Below are 15,417 nucleotides of genomic sequence, written 5' to 3'. Positions count from 1 at the left end.
CGTCAAGGAATGGAGAAAGGACAGCTTTCATTCACATACCTGTTGGCCTACATGATATTGTTTTCTAAGAGGTCAATTAATATGGGCCTATCTCCTCAATTGTGCATCACAGGCTCAAATGTAAGGCCTATTGAAGCTCTGATTAATCAAAATGTTCAATATCTGTAGAAAAACATTTCAATAAAGTATCTATTATATTCTAGTCTGTTCTATTCTTTTCTAATTTATTATAGTTGGCCTTAATGAATGCATGGGACAAGTGGTAATCATAAACTACGGTCCTTTATTGAAAACATACGGATAGGCCTAATCTGTGCTGCACTCTTCATGTGTTGGCTACAGGCAACTGTTTCCCCTGGGAAGAGAGAAATGGAGGATGGACCATGTTAAAGTGAATACGGGTGTGTGGCAGAGGAGGATATTGGAGTTAAAGGAATTCGACACAAATAAATATATATTTTGGTATTTGTTTCATTAGTCCATTGTTGATACAGTCCCAAAATGATGCAAAACATTTTGGGACTGTATCAACAATGGACTAATGAATCAAATACCAAAAGATTGTTTTTGGGGTGGAGTTTTTCGTTTTAACTGTGCTTCCCAGCTGAATTAGTTCATTGGAACTTGCTGGTGGAGTATAGAATACCTCCATAGCCATCCAAACCTCCATATGCCTATCCTTCATGGCATGGGGATATAGGTAGGTCTGCGTCTCAAATGGCATTCTCGTCCTTATTTAAGGTACTACTTTTGACCAGGGCCCAACACCCTATTGACTATTTCCTGCACTACGTTTGACCACTAAATAGGGAACAGTGTGCAACCCACCATTGATATCCCTCCTCACTCTGCTCAGCTCTCTCCACATAGGCCTATCATTCCATGGCCAGGGACTGAGAGGTGAAGGTAGAGGTTTGACCTCCTCCACCTTGCAGTGACTTGATGCCAAACCAGGTACTGGAGCTACTGCTCCCATTTGAGCCTGTTAGTCTTGCGGACTCTAGCCGCTCCGACCTCTTTAGGACTTCCTAGCACGTCCAAGTCAGACGTTTTTCCTCCAGTAGCTCTCTCTCTCTCCCCCCCCTCTCTCTCCCTCTCTCTCTCTCCCCCTCTCTCTCCCTCTCTCTCTCCCCTCTCTCTCCCTCTCTCTCTCTCTCTCTCCCTCTCTCTCCCTCTCTCTCTCTCTCTCTCCCCCTCTCTCTCTCTCTCTCTCCCCTCTCTCCCTCTCTCTCTCTCCCTCTCTCTCTCTCTCTCTCCCCCTCTCTCTCTCTCTCTCCCCTCTCTCCCTCTCCCTCTCTCTCCCTATCTCTCCCTCTCTCTCCCCCTCTCTCTCCCTCTCTCAGCAGAACATCAACTTGCATTATATTCCAGGGGTCTCAGTCTTCTCCGAGAGGATAACTTGACTGTCTCATGTTTTTTGGGGGACAACACATTTTTCCTTTTCTCTTTCTATATTTTTCAAACCCCTACCATATCCTCTCTGATTCAGAGGGGTTGGGTTAAATGCAGAAGACACACTTCAGTTGAATGCATTCAGCTGTACAACTGACTAGGTATCCCCCTTTCCCCCTCTCCTCTCTGCTACTCTACTATTGTCATTTTGTTGCCTTATTTCGTCTGAGCTCTTACGCATGAAACAATGCGCCTTAGCTGAAAAATACTAACAAACCTTCTCTCTCTTTAATAATATTGTTTTCCAGTAGTCCTCATTCCAGACTATCGTTCGTTCTCCCTCTTAATTAAGGTCACTGCCGCTGACTGGGTTATGCCTCGATCAAAATCTGCTGAAATACATTTTGTACATATATATGCGCGAATTGAATGTGAGGTTGGGCTGCTAGATCACACCGATTGTGTATTTGGATTTATCCAATGTATGCATCAAATTGTATCCGTAGACTTGACAGAAATAGTAGTAAAATGTGAATGTCGAACTTTTGTTGCAGACATATCTAGTAAAAAATTTGTTTTAGATAATAAAAAATAAAAAAAACAGCAGAACGTATTACAGAGTATTTATGCCTGGCCCAGTCGGTCTGATCGAGGCGTTAATCTAGGAACCAGATGGAAACACTAAAATCATATGGATGGACCATCATTCCTGGCCTCCGTCCACCATCATACACTCTCAACTGCCCCCATAAATAGCCGATACAGTTTTTAGGGATGAAATCATAATTTCAAATTGTTACGTTTAATCGATTGAATTTATTGCAAAGCCAGACAAGTCCCAATATCGCTTCGTCAATGTGGACAATGTTATAGGGAGGGATTCAAGTGGGGTTTCAAGTGGCATAGAATCACGATTTCAGAATATCAGGGCCTTGTGTACGGGTATGGGTATTTTATGATGAGGCTGGTTGGGATATTCATATAATAATTCGCAGGTTTTGGCATAGAAAGATATTCGCTATAGTCCACCATTCCGCTTCAACACGCCTGGATTCGCCTTGGTGCTCCCTGAGAGCAAAGGAATGTTAACGCGTTTTCACCCAAAGGCCTTTGAGCCTGAGCACCTTTGCTTCGTTTCAAAATGAACGAAGTTGGTGTCAAATTAAAAAAAATAATCTGTGTCAAAGCGCTTTTGGAATGTCTCCAAAGTACCCGCAGGTGTCCGGTCCAGCAGCAGCGCAACTCGTGAGAGGAGACGGGGTGGGGGATAACTCGTCAGAGTTCACGGCTCGATATATGTGGCATATAGTGGAATTTCCGTACAACTTTTCTGTTTTTGCAATCACTCTCGTACTGAACTGAGAGCGTACAATCAGTGACACGTTTTAGAGTCTCCAATAACCCAGAGTCTTAGACAGCACATTATTCATTCATATCACCTTATTGCACATGGACCAACAAAATGAAAACTGTCAGTAACTCAAGATTGAGTCCATCACTTTTACGCAAATCATTGAAATTCTATTGATCTCTGATATTGAATATTGGTTAAAATAGTAATTATGCTCCAAAAACACCTTTCCTTTATCCATCCACCTTTCGTGGCGCGGTGGAATGGGAATAATTGCGCATACCCCATGCTTAACCGTGAATATACAGATCCTACAACTACATCGCCTCAAGCAGAAAAACAATTAACAACAATTACAAATAAAAGAAATATCCTATTTACAATGGATAAGTATCCCAAATATATGTGACTTATTGCCAGGGATTTACGAAACTTTCCTCACAAGTAAAGTCATAAAAGTTCTCAAAAGTTGCATTTGACATTCTGTTTCAGTTAATTTAGCATTTCAATAAATTCCACTCACTTTCTTTCAAATCAATCTTTTAGAGAAAAAAAACTTCCACTTACGGTCTTCTTCCTGACATTTGACAACGGCTAATAGAACGACTTGGGTTGCTACAAGTAGCAGTACAGTCCTCGAATCCACAAAGCTGAACATGTCTAAATATTAGACATGCAGTGCCTTTGGGGGAGAAGCAGATGAAGGGACGACGTTGGCGACGGAGACTTCTCTCTCTCTTTTTTTTGTGTTTCAAGTTACAGAGCCGAACCATACATTCAACCACCTTCCAAAAAAACGACGAGGAAGCCAGACCCAGACCCCTGCAGAAACGTAGTACCGGCCCGCGTCAGATCAGGCACTGCAGTTTTATGTGTCCGTTGCCTTCAATGAATCTTTGTATATTCCCAAATATCAGTCCAGCCCCTTACCCCCAGTCAAGCTGTAATCCGAGCCCCCTTCCCTCCCATTCTGTCTGTCCTGAAGTTCTATTCTTCCACCCGGCTCAGACCCCTCCTTCTTCCATGTGCTACTGAAAAGGGGTACCCAAAAAGTGAGGAAAAAAATCTATCCAACTTGTCTGGCTCCCCTCCCCCTCCCACAGTTCCGCTATAGACCTACGCTGAAAGGTGCTCGCTGTTCAGTGTGATGCACAGATTTAGCCGAATATCGGAGGAAGGGGGGCCTCTGAAGCCAGGACTAGCAGAGGGGGAAAGAAATGAGGCCTCTGAAGTCAGGACTAGCAGAGGGGAAGGGAATGGGGCCTCTGAAGCCAGGACTAGCAGAGGGGAAGGGAATGGGGCCTCTGAAGCCAGGACTAGCAGAGGGGAAGGGAATGGGGCCTCTGAAGCCAGGACTAGCAGAGGGGAAGGGAATTGGGCCTCTGATCCCAGGACTAGCAGAGGGGGAAGGAATTGGGCCTCTGATCCCAGGACTAGCAGAGGGGGAAGGAAATGGGGCCTCTGAAGCCAGGACTAGCAGAGGGGAAGGGAATGGGGCCTCTGATCCCAGGACTAGCAGAGGGGGAAGGAAATGGGGCCTCTGAAGCCAGGACTAGCAGAGGGGAAGGAAATGGGGCCTCTGAAGCCAGGACTAGCAGAGGGAAGGGAATGGGGCCTCTGAAGCCAGGACTAGCAGAGGGGAAGGGAATGGGGCCTCTGAAGCCAGGACTAGCAGAGGGGAAGGGAATGGGGCCTCTGAAGCCAGGACTAGCAGAGGGGAAGGGAATTGGGCCTCTGAAACCAGGACTAGCAGAGGGGAAGGGAATGGGGCCTCTGAAGCCAGGACTAGCAGAGGGGAAGGGAATGTGGCCTCTGAAGCCAGGACTAGCAGAGGGGAAGGGAATGGGGCCTCTGAAGCCAGGACTAGCAGAGGGGAAGGGAATGGGGCCTCTGATCCCAGGACTAGCAGAGGGGAAGGGAATGGGGCCTTTGATCCCAGGACTAGCAGAGGGGAAGGGAATGGGGCCTCTGAAGCCAGGACTAGCAGAGGGGAAGGGAATGGGGCCTCTGACGCCAGGGCTAGCAGAGGGAAGGGAATGGGGCCTCTGAAGCCAGGACTAGCAGAGGGGAAGGGAATGGGGCCTCTGAAGCCAGGACTAGCAGAGGGGAAGGGAATGGGGCCTCTGAAGCCAGGACTAGCAGAGGGGAAGGGAATGGGGCCTCTGAAGCCAGGACTAGCAGAGGGGAAGGGAATGGGGCCTCTGAAACCAGGACTAGCAGAGGGGAAGGGAATGGGGCCTCTGAAACCAGGACTAGCAGAGGGGAAGGAAATGGGGCCTCTGAAGCCAGGACCAGCAGAGGGGAAGGGAATGGGGCCTGGACAAGAGGGGAGGGCCTTCTACAGCATAAACCAGAGGGGAGGGAACGTTGGCTGGGAATGGGACCTGGGATCTGGGTTCTTGGAGGGAATGATGGGAAGGAAGGAGGGATCGGTGAAAGATTGGCCGGAAGGAATGAACCCCTGCTCCTTGGCCTGGGAAGAGTGAAGGGTGAGGGTGAAGGGGACAGGAACCGGAGGCTGAGGGGGCCCAGGAATCTGACACAAAGGTGTTACTCTTCAAGATGGAGAGAGAAGATGTTGGTGACATCAACATGGTATTTAGGCTTCTCAAACATGGCATTTAGGCTTCATGGCATTTAGGCTTCATGGCATTTAGGCTTTATGGCATTTAGGCTACTCAAACATGGCATTTAGGCTTCATGGCATTTAGACTACTCAAACATGGCATTTAGGCTTCATGGCATTTAGACTTCTCAAACATGGCATTTAGGCTTCTCAAACATGGCATTTAGGCTTCTCAAACATGGCATTTAGGCTTCTCAAACATGGCATTTAGGCTTCTCAAACATGGCATTAGGCTTCTCAAACATGGCATTTAGGCTTCTCAAACATGGCATTTAGGCTTCTCAAACATGGCATTTAGGCTTCTCAAACATGGCATTAGGCTTCGCAAACATGGCATTTAGGCTTCTCAAACATGGCATTTAGGCTTCTCAAACATGGCATTTAGGCTTCTCAAACATGGCATTTAGGCTTCTCAAACATGGCATTTAGGCTTCTCAAAAATGGCATTTAGGCTTCTCAAACATGGCATTTGTCTATGTAACTCAGAATCAACTGTAGGATTTTTTTAAGCAACTTTGACCGTGGTATGATTGTTGATGCCACACATGGTGATTCCAGCATCTCAGAAACAGCTGCCTTCCTGGGATTTTAATGCACTACAGTCTCAAGAGTTGACAGAGAATGGTGCGATAAACAAAACACATTAAGTGAGCGGCAGGTCTGTGGGCAAAAACACCTTGTTAATGAGAGAGGTCAGAGGATAATGTCCAGAATCATTCAAGCTAACAGAAAGGCCACAACTGCTCAAATAACAGCTGTTTCAAACAGTGGTGTGCAGAAGGGCATCTCTTAACGTATAACACCGTGAATAATTCAGGCTGTTGTGGAGGCAACAGGGGGTCCTACCCAGTACTAGATAGGTGTACCTAATAAAGTGGCCGGTGAGTGTACAGTAATGTCAAATCTTAAAACATGGTCTGGAAAAGTGATACATGGGACCATAGAAACAGTGTCTGATAGAGAACGATGATGAAATATTACATCCATAGATAATGTAATCCATTTGGTTCATGTTCCACGGTAATTGGTGTCAATGGATCTTGTTATCCTGAAACTTTCATGATCTAAACATGGAATATTGTTCGTCAGTTTCCATAAAACTATGCATTAAGAGTAACGCAACAGTTACTTATCATTTTGAGCAGTTGTATTAATTGATAGTTAGATCATTGTAATGAAATGAATAGACAGTCATCTCAGATGTAATGTGTGAATTGCGTTTTGAAATGGTAATACTTTAATGTTAAGTTGTGTCATTTTGAACCGGTGATTTTAGTTCAATGAACAAATGAACTTAGCTTTATGTGTATTGTATCCAAGCAATTGGTAAAAGTGTTAGAGTTTTGAAAAATGTGCATGTTGATCATTGGTTGTGAGTTTTGTGTCTAGAGTTTTGAAAAATGACATCAAGGTTCCAAAATTAGTGCCAAAGTGATTGTAAAAAACTGTAAATCAGCTAGCTACCTGATTAGCTCTCGGAGACGCATGACACGGGCCATTTCAACCCTTGTTGTACATTGCTGACTAGCCACTGAGGGGGTATATTTAGTGGTATCCACTCCTCAGGGCCATCACCCCACTGTGACCAGGGCGCTGGCCCTTAATCCCTGGCCTCTGGACCTTAACCTTTCACAACTTTATTGGCAACAAAAGCAGCTGCAGCCACTTGTATTGGATGAGAATGGAGAGGCTATTCTTTGCTGCAAAAAACTGTTTGCATAATTAATGCCTAAACAAATGAATGTCCATGTGTCCTAACTGTATTTGTGATTGGAGTAAAAAGTTATTAAAAAAGTTAACACCAAATAAACTAGCAGTGTTATTTAAAGTCATATTGAGACATTCAGTGAAAGTTTTAAGGAAGTTATTCAAAAACCTCCAGATAACCTTTACATTTCGTTCTTAGAGTGTTCAACTTTCAATAATAACCAAGTGAAATCAAAATGTCACTTTTTTTCTTCGAATGCATAAAAAACAAACGTTCAGTTTTACTGGTCAGGGAACACAACAAGTTATGGCTTTGTTCCAACAACCAATGTGAAACCAAAAACATACGTTCCCATAACTTCCAAGGAACCAAATGTGCTAGCTGGGAATACTACCGTATGTTTTAGTGGTAGTTTAAATGTAGGCTAATCCCTATGTTTTACATATATTAATTTGTAGTGAGTCTAGATATATCATTAAACTGCTGGGGTAAGCCTAAGTTACATATTTCATTGTATTATGTCCAATACAGTAATTGAGTCAGAGTAGTTCAACAAACTACTACCAGAAATGTTAAACTAGATTTTGTCCCAGAAACTGACCTCAGTTGACTCACAAAACAATTTGTATATTCTTGTTGACGTTGTGTCATAAAAAGATCTAGGAATAACTATTCCGGTCTCAAAGTTCATTTCAGCGTTTCAGTGCGTTGTGAATTGAACCACTTTGTAATTTGACGTTCTCTTCGCCAACTCGTGTTTTCAGAGTTAGAGAAACGCTCCATGTCTGACTATCTGTAGCACACGTCACAGTAAGGGATATAGACATTGCTTCTCTGTTGTGACATCGTGGCCTTGTTCTTCAATCAAACATCCTGAATGGAGCCCTATCATTTATTCCGTTCCAACATTCTAGAATGCCTTGAAACCCAACCAAGGTAGTTCCTTGTTTAGTGTTGGCAGTCAGTACAGGGAGGGACAGTAATACATTTTATGATGGACCCAAACTTGTCACAGTCCCAAAAACTAGCCAAAAGTCAGCCCGTGTGTGTGCGTGTCTCCTCTCTTGAAGAGTTCTTTGAAGCCCAGGCCATTTCCTTCTATGAGGTCTATGAAAAGTGTTCATATTTCTGACTCCTCTCCTGAACATCAATTTAAAAAAAAAAGATGTGTGTGTGTTTGTCTGTTTCTTTTTCTCCATGTGTTCAAGTGTGTGTGTGCATATGTCTACAGCCCATCAGGGGAACCGTCCTGAAACAAGCCATCTCTTTGTTACTGAGAGCCTGAGAGACTTGGCTCATAGCTGGACGTGATTTTGATCAGTGTGTGTGTGTGTGTGTGTGTGTGTGTGTGTGTGTGTGTGTGTGTGTGTGTGTGTGTGTGTGTGTGTGTGTGTGTGTGTGTGTGTGTGTGTGTGTGTGCGAGAGACAGATGTGTCCCCCTTCAACAGGGTGAGAGGTAAGGGGTGAGAGGGTCCCTGATGGTTTCAAAACTCCTTCATGAAAATAAACACTCCAGTCAAAAGTGTGTCGTTCAAGTAGACCTGTGAGTTCTGTTACAATTTTCCTAATGATCCTAAAATATAATAGCTTCATTTTTTACATTTTACTTTTGAATAGTATGCGGGTTCATAGGGTTTGTTTCTAGAGTCATTTGCATCAGGAAGGCAAATACGTTTTTAGAGCAAGATTGTGTTTTTGTAGTCTTGAAAATTGTACCTGTACCTCTATCAGAACCCTATAACTCTGAGGGGTAATTCTACCTCTATCAGAACCCTATAACTGAGAGGGGTAATTGTACCTCTATCAGAACCCTACAACTGAGAGGGGTAATTGTACCTCTATCAGAACCCTATAACTGAGAGGGGTAATTGTACCTCTATCAGAACCCTACAACTGAGAGGGGTAATTGTACCTCTATCAGAACCCTATAACTGAGAGGGGTAATTGTACCTCTATCAGAACCCTATAACTGAGAGGGGAAATTGTACCTCTATCAGAACCCTATAACTGAGAGGGGTAATTCTACCTCTATCAGAACCCTACAACTGAGAGGGGAAATTGTTCAAATTTTCTCCGTAAGTGTCTCTCCATCTTAGATGGCAATTTGTCATTGATCTTTAGAAGCCTTCACCTTGACATACAGCTGTATTGTATTTATGTGGGCCGTTTAGTACTTAGAATGGATATAATACTTCCATGTCTTAATTTAGACCTCTGTTTGAACAAGAGAACAGGGAGAGAGATCAAGGAAAGATATGGTGAATCTAGTTTTAGTTGGAATAGAGTCTGTCTGGAAAGGTAATCAGAGGTTCTGGATAGAGAGAGAGAGAGAGAGAGAGAGAGAGAGAGAGAGAGAGAGAGAGAGAGAGAGAGAGAGAGAGAGAGAGAGAGAGAGAGAGAGAGAGAGAGAGAGAGAGAGAGAGAGAGAGAGAGAGAGAGAGTAATAATTGAAAGTGAGGGAGAGGGTGGGAACCTAAAAGAGAGTGGAAGACAAAGAGAGGATGAGGGAGAGAGAAAAGGACATAGAATGTACTGTACACAGATGAGGAAAGGCCTGAACTCTCGCCATATGGAATTGCCACTGAAATAACAAAAGCCTATGACATCACCCGTTGGGTTGAAGCAGAACGAGGTGGTGTGTCAGGAATCAGATGTGGGGTTTACCTTCGGCCCTAACAACACTACTCTCCCCTGTCAAACCTTCCATATTACCATGAAGTCATACGCCCGGCTCCGTGTTCATAAAGCATCTCAGGAAGAGTGCTGATCTAGGATCAGGTCCCCCTGTGAAAAAAAATGACTAGGATCAGCACTAGGACCAAACTTATTTTACGAGATCCATTAACCCCTAAATCATGAGTTAATCCCCTGCATATAGCCTCGTTATTGTTATTTTATTTTGTTACTTTTTATTATGTTTTTTACTTTATTTTATTTAGTAAATATTTTATTAACTCTATTTCTTCAACTGCATTGTTGGTTAAGGCCTTGTAACTAAGCATTTCATGTTAAAGTCTGTCAGCACAAGAGACAAATAAAATGTGTGTAGTGGAACTGTCTAGACTACAGGAACTGTCTAGGGGGAACTGTCTAGGGGAACTGTCTAGGGGAACTGTCTAGGGGAACTGTCTAGGGGAACTGTCTAGGGGAACTGTCTAGGGGAACTGTCTAGACAACAGGAACTGTCTAGGGGAACTGTCTAGGGGAACTGTCTAGGGGAACTGTCTAGACTACAGGAACTGTCTAGGGGAACTGTCTAGGGGAACTGTCTAGGGGAACTGTCTAGGGGGAACTGTCTAGACAACAGGAACTGTCTAGGGGAACTGTCTAGGGGAACTGTCTAGGGGAACTGTCTAGGGGAACTGTCTAGGGGAACTGTCTAGACTACAGGAACTGTCTAGGGGAACTGTCTAGACAACAGGAACTGTCTAGGGGAACTGTCTAGGGGAACTGTCTAGGGGGAACTGTCTAGACAACAGGAACTGTCTAGGGGGAACTGACTAGACTACAGGAACTGTCTATGGGAACTGTCTAGGGGAACTGTCTAGGGGAACTGTCTAGGGGAACTGTCTAGGGGAACTGTCTAGACTACAGGAACTGTCTAGGGGAACTGTCTAGACAATAGGAACTGTCTAGGGGGAACTGTCTAGAAAACATGAACTGTCTAGGGGGACTGTCTAGACTACAGGAACTGTCTAGGGGGACTGTCTAGACTACAGGAACTGTCTAGGGGGACTGTCTAGGGGGACTGTCTAGGGGACTGTCGAGGGGGAACTGTCTAGACTACAGGAACTGTCTAGGGGGACTGTCTAGTCTACAGGAACTGTCTAGGGGGACTGTCTAGGGGGAACTGTCTAGACAACAGGAACTGTCTAGGGGAACTGTCTAGGGGAACTGTCTAGGGGGAACTGTCTAGACAACAGGAACTGTCTAGGGGAACTGTCTAGGGGAACTGTCTAGGGGAACTGTCTAGACTACAGGAACTGTCTAGGGGGAACTGTCTAGACTACAGGAACTGTCTAGGGGGAACTGTCTAGACAACAGGAACTGTCTAGGGGAACTGTCTAGGGGAACTGTCTAGGGGGACTGTCTAGGGGAACTGTCTAGGGGAACTGTCTAGGGGAACTGTCTAGGGGAACTGTCTAGACAACAGGAACTGTCTAGGGGAACTGTCTAGGTTAACTGTCTAGGGGAACTGTCTAGGGGAACTGTCTAGACTACAGGAACTGTCTAGGGGAACTGTCTAGACAACAGGAACTGTCTAGGGGAACTGTCTAGGGGAACTGTCTAGGGGGAACTTTCTAGACTACAGGAACTGTCTAGGGGGAACTGTCTAGACAACAGGAACTGTCTAGGGGAACTGTCTAGGGGAACTGTCTAGACTACAGGAACTGTCTAGACTACAGGAACTGTCTAGGGGAACTGTCTAGACAACAGGAACTGTCTAGGGGGAACTGTCTAGGGGAACTGTCTAGACTACAGGAACTGTCTAGGGGGAACTGTCTAGACAACAGGAACTGTCTAGGGGAACTGTCTAGACTACAGGAACTGTCTAGGGGGAACTGTCTAGACAACAGGAACTGTCTAGGGGAACTGTCTAGGGGAACTGTCTAGACTACAGGAACTGTCTAGACTACAGGAACTGTCTAGGGGAACTGTCTAGACAACAGGAACTGTCTAGGGGGACTGTCTAGACTACAGGAACTGTCTAGGGGGACTGTCTAGGGGGACTGTCTAGGGGACTGTCGAGGGGGAACTGTCTAGACAACAGGAACTGTCTAGGGGGAACTGTCTAGAAAACATGAACTGTCTAGGGGAACTGTCTAGACAACAGGAACTGTCTAGGGGGACTGTCTAGACTACAGGAACTGTCTAGGGGGACTGTCTAGGGGGACTGTCTAGGGGACTGTCGAGGGGGAACTGTCTAGACTACAGGAACTGTCTAGGGGGACTGTCTAGTCTACAGGAACTGTCTAGGGGGACTGTCTAGGGGGACTGTATAGACTACAGGAACTGTCTAGGGGAACTGTTTAGACTACAGGAACTGTCTAGGGGAACTGTCTAGACTACAGGAACTGTCTAGGAGGACTATCGAGACTACAGTAACTGTCTAGGGGGACTGTCTAGGGGACTGTCGAGGGGGAACTGTCTAGACTACAGGAACTGTCTAGGGGGACTGTCTAGTCTACAGGAACTGTCTTGGGGAACTGTGTAGGGGAACTGTCTAGGGGGACTGTCTAGACTACAGGAACTGTCTAGTGGAACTGTCTAGGGGAACTGTCTAGACTACAGGAACTGTCTAGGGGGACTGTCTAGACTACAGGAACTGTCTAGGGGGACTGTCTAGGGGGACTGTATAGACTACAGGAACTGTCTAGGGGAACTGGTTAGACTACAGGAACTGTCTAGGGGAACTGTCTAGACTACAGGAACTGTCTAGGAGGACTATCGAGACTACAGTAACTGTCTAGGGGGACTGTCTAGACTACAGTAACTGTCTAGGGGAACTGTCTAGGGGACTGTCTAGACTACAGGAACTGTCTAGGGCAACTGTCTAGACTACAGGAACTGTCTAGGGGAACTGTCTAGACTACAGGAACTGTCTAGGAGGACTATCGAGACTACAGTAACTGTCTAGGGGGACTGTCTAGACTACAGGAACTGTCTAAGGGGACTGTCTAGACTACAGGAACTGTCTAGGGGAACTGTCTAAGGGACTGTCTAGACTACAGGAACTCTCTAGGGGAACTGTCTAGGGGACTGTATAGACTACAGGAACTGTCTAGGGGAACTGTTTAGACTACAGGAACTGTCTAGGGGAACTGTCTAGACTACAGGAACTGTCTAGGAGGACTATCGAGACTACAGTAACTGTCTAGGGGGACTGTCTAGACTACAGGAACTGTCTAGGGGGACTGTCTAGACTACAGGAACTGTCTAGGGGAACTGTCTAGGGGACTGTCTAGACTACAGGAACTGTCTAGGGGAACTGTCTAGACTACAGGAACTGTCTAGGGGAACTGTCTAGACTACAGGAACTGTCTAGGGAGACTGTCTAGACTACAGGAACTGTCTAGGGAGACTGTCTAGACTACAGGAACTGTCTAGGGAGACTGTGTAGACTACAGGAACTGTCTAGGGAGACTGTCATTACATTCATTTTTTAAATATTTTTTAAATATATTTTTTCTCCCCTATTGGTGGTTACAGGGGACTGTCTAGGGGACTGTCTAGGGGACTGTCTAGTGGACTGTCTAGTGGACTGTCTAGGGGACTGTCTAGAGGACTGTCTAGGGGACTGTCTAGGGGATTTGGCTCTAACTTGTCAACAACAAACTAGCCATCCAACTGACCACTGTAATGACTACAATACATACAGTACATCACTGTGTTACATAGGGACTGTAGAGATAAGGAGACAGTCCTTTAGAAATAGGCACGTGTGTGTGTGTGCACGTGTGCGTGTTTGTGCGCGTGCGTGTGTGTGTGTGTGTGTGTGTGTGTGTGTGTGTGTGTGTGTGTGTGTGTGTGTGTGTGTGTGTGTGTGTGTGTGTGTGTGTGTGTGTGTGTGTGTGTGTAAGGCATCTTTCTTTCCGCCTCTGTCTAAGCACATCAGTCAATAACAGACCAGTGTCATATTTACATTGGTTAATGGCTGTCTCCCACTAACACTGGCTGTTTGAATGCCTGTCTCCCACTAACACTGGCTGTTTGAACGCCTGTCTCCCACTAATACTGGCTGTTTGAACGCCTGTCTCCCACTAACACTAGCTGTTTGAACGCCTGTCTCCCACTAACAGTGTAGCCAAACCGGCCGCGTGCGTGCGCCATCGTGCGCCAAGTGATTTTGTCCCCCCACACCAAACGCTATCACGACACGCAGGTTGAAATATCAAAACAAACTCTGAAACAATTATATTAATTTGGGGAAAGGCCGAAAAGCATTAAACATTTTTGGCAATTTAGCTAGCTAGCTTGCAGTTGCAAGTTAACTTGTCCTGTTTAGTTACCTTGCTGTTGCTAGCTAATTTGTCCTGGGATATAAATGTTGAGTTGTTATTTTACCTGAAATGCACAAGGATCTCTACTACGACAATTAATCCACACATAAAATGGTCAACCGAATCGTTTCTAGTCATCTCTACTCCTTCCAGGCTTTTTCTTCTTTGGACTTTATATGGCGATTGGCATCTAACTTTCATAGTTACCACGACAACCAACCGAACTCAGTTCATCTTTCAATCACCCACGTGGGTATAACCAATGAGGAGATGGCACGTGGGTATCTGCTTCTATAAACCAATGACGAGATGGGAGAGGCAGGACTTGCACCGTGTTCAGCGTCACAAATAGAACTGACTTCTATTTTAGCGTTTGGCAACGCAGACGCTCGTTGGCGCATGCGAGCTGTGTGGGTGCAATAATTGAACAACATGTATGTTTCAATTTATTTTGCAACGCTCGTGCACGCAACGCGAGCGGTGTGGTCAGCATGTAACACTGGAGAACTGGGCTGGTTGAATGGCTGTCTCCCACTAACACTGGAGGACTGGGCTGTTCGAATGGCTGTCTCCCACTAACACTGTAGGACTGGGCTGGTTGAACGGCTGTCTCCCACTAACACTGGAGAACTGGGCTGTTCGAATGGCTGTCTCCCACTAACACTGGAGAACTGGGCTGGTTGAATGGCTGTCTCCCACTAACACTGGAGAACTGGGCTGGTTGAATGGCTGTCTCCCACTAACACTGGGCTGGTTGAATGGCTGTCTCCCACTGACACTGGGCTGGTTGAATGGCTGTCTCCCACTAACACTGGGCTGGTTGAATGGCTGTCTCCCACTGATACTGGGCTGGTTGAATGGCTGTCTCCCACTGACACTGGGCTGGTTGAATGGCTGTCTCCCACTGACACTGGGCTGGTTGAATGGCTGTCTCCCACTGATACTGGGCTGGTTGAATGGCTGTCTCCCACTGATACTGGGCTGGTTGAATGGCTGTCTCCCACTGACACTGGGCTGGTTGAATGGCTGTCTCCCACTGATACAGGGCTGGTTGAATGGCTGTCTCCCACTGACACTGGAGAACTGGGCTGTTCGAATGGCTGTCTCCCACTGACACTGGGCTGGTTGAATGGCTGTCTCCCACTGATACTGGGCTGGTTGAATGGCTGTCTCCCACTGACACTGGGCTGGTTGAATGGCTGTCTCCCACTAACACTGGAGAACTGGGCTGTTCGAATGGCTGTCTCCCACTGACACTGGGCTGGTTGAATGGCTGTCTCCCACTGACACTGGGCTGGTTGAATGGCTGTCTCCCACTGACACTGGGCTGGTTGAATGG

General features: G+C 45.9%; 1 protein-coding gene across 1 annotated transcript in view; it reads right to left on the bottom strand.

The window, feature by feature from the left end:
• Positions 1 to 3,401, bottom strand: part of LOC120064677 (collagen alpha-1(II) chain) — a 67,434-nt gene extending 64,033 nt beyond the window's left edge. The window contains exon 1 of the mRNA XM_039015299.1: positions 3,311 to 3,401. Coding sequence (XP_038871227.1) covers positions 3,311 to 3,401 — 91 coding nt within the window. The remainder of the gene's footprint in view (positions 1 to 3,310) is intronic.
• Positions 3,402 to 15,417: the final 12,016 nt, after the last annotated feature.

This window comes from Salvelinus namaycush, chromosome 20 (genome assembly GCF_016432855.1).
Source record: "Salvelinus namaycush isolate Seneca chromosome 20, SaNama_1.0, whole genome shotgun sequence".
Lineage (NCBI taxonomy): Eukaryota > Metazoa > Chordata > Actinopteri > Salmoniformes > Salmonidae > Salvelinus > Salvelinus namaycush.
Note: the sequence above shows the minus strand (reverse complement) of the source record. Positions and strands in the feature narration are given on the sequence as shown.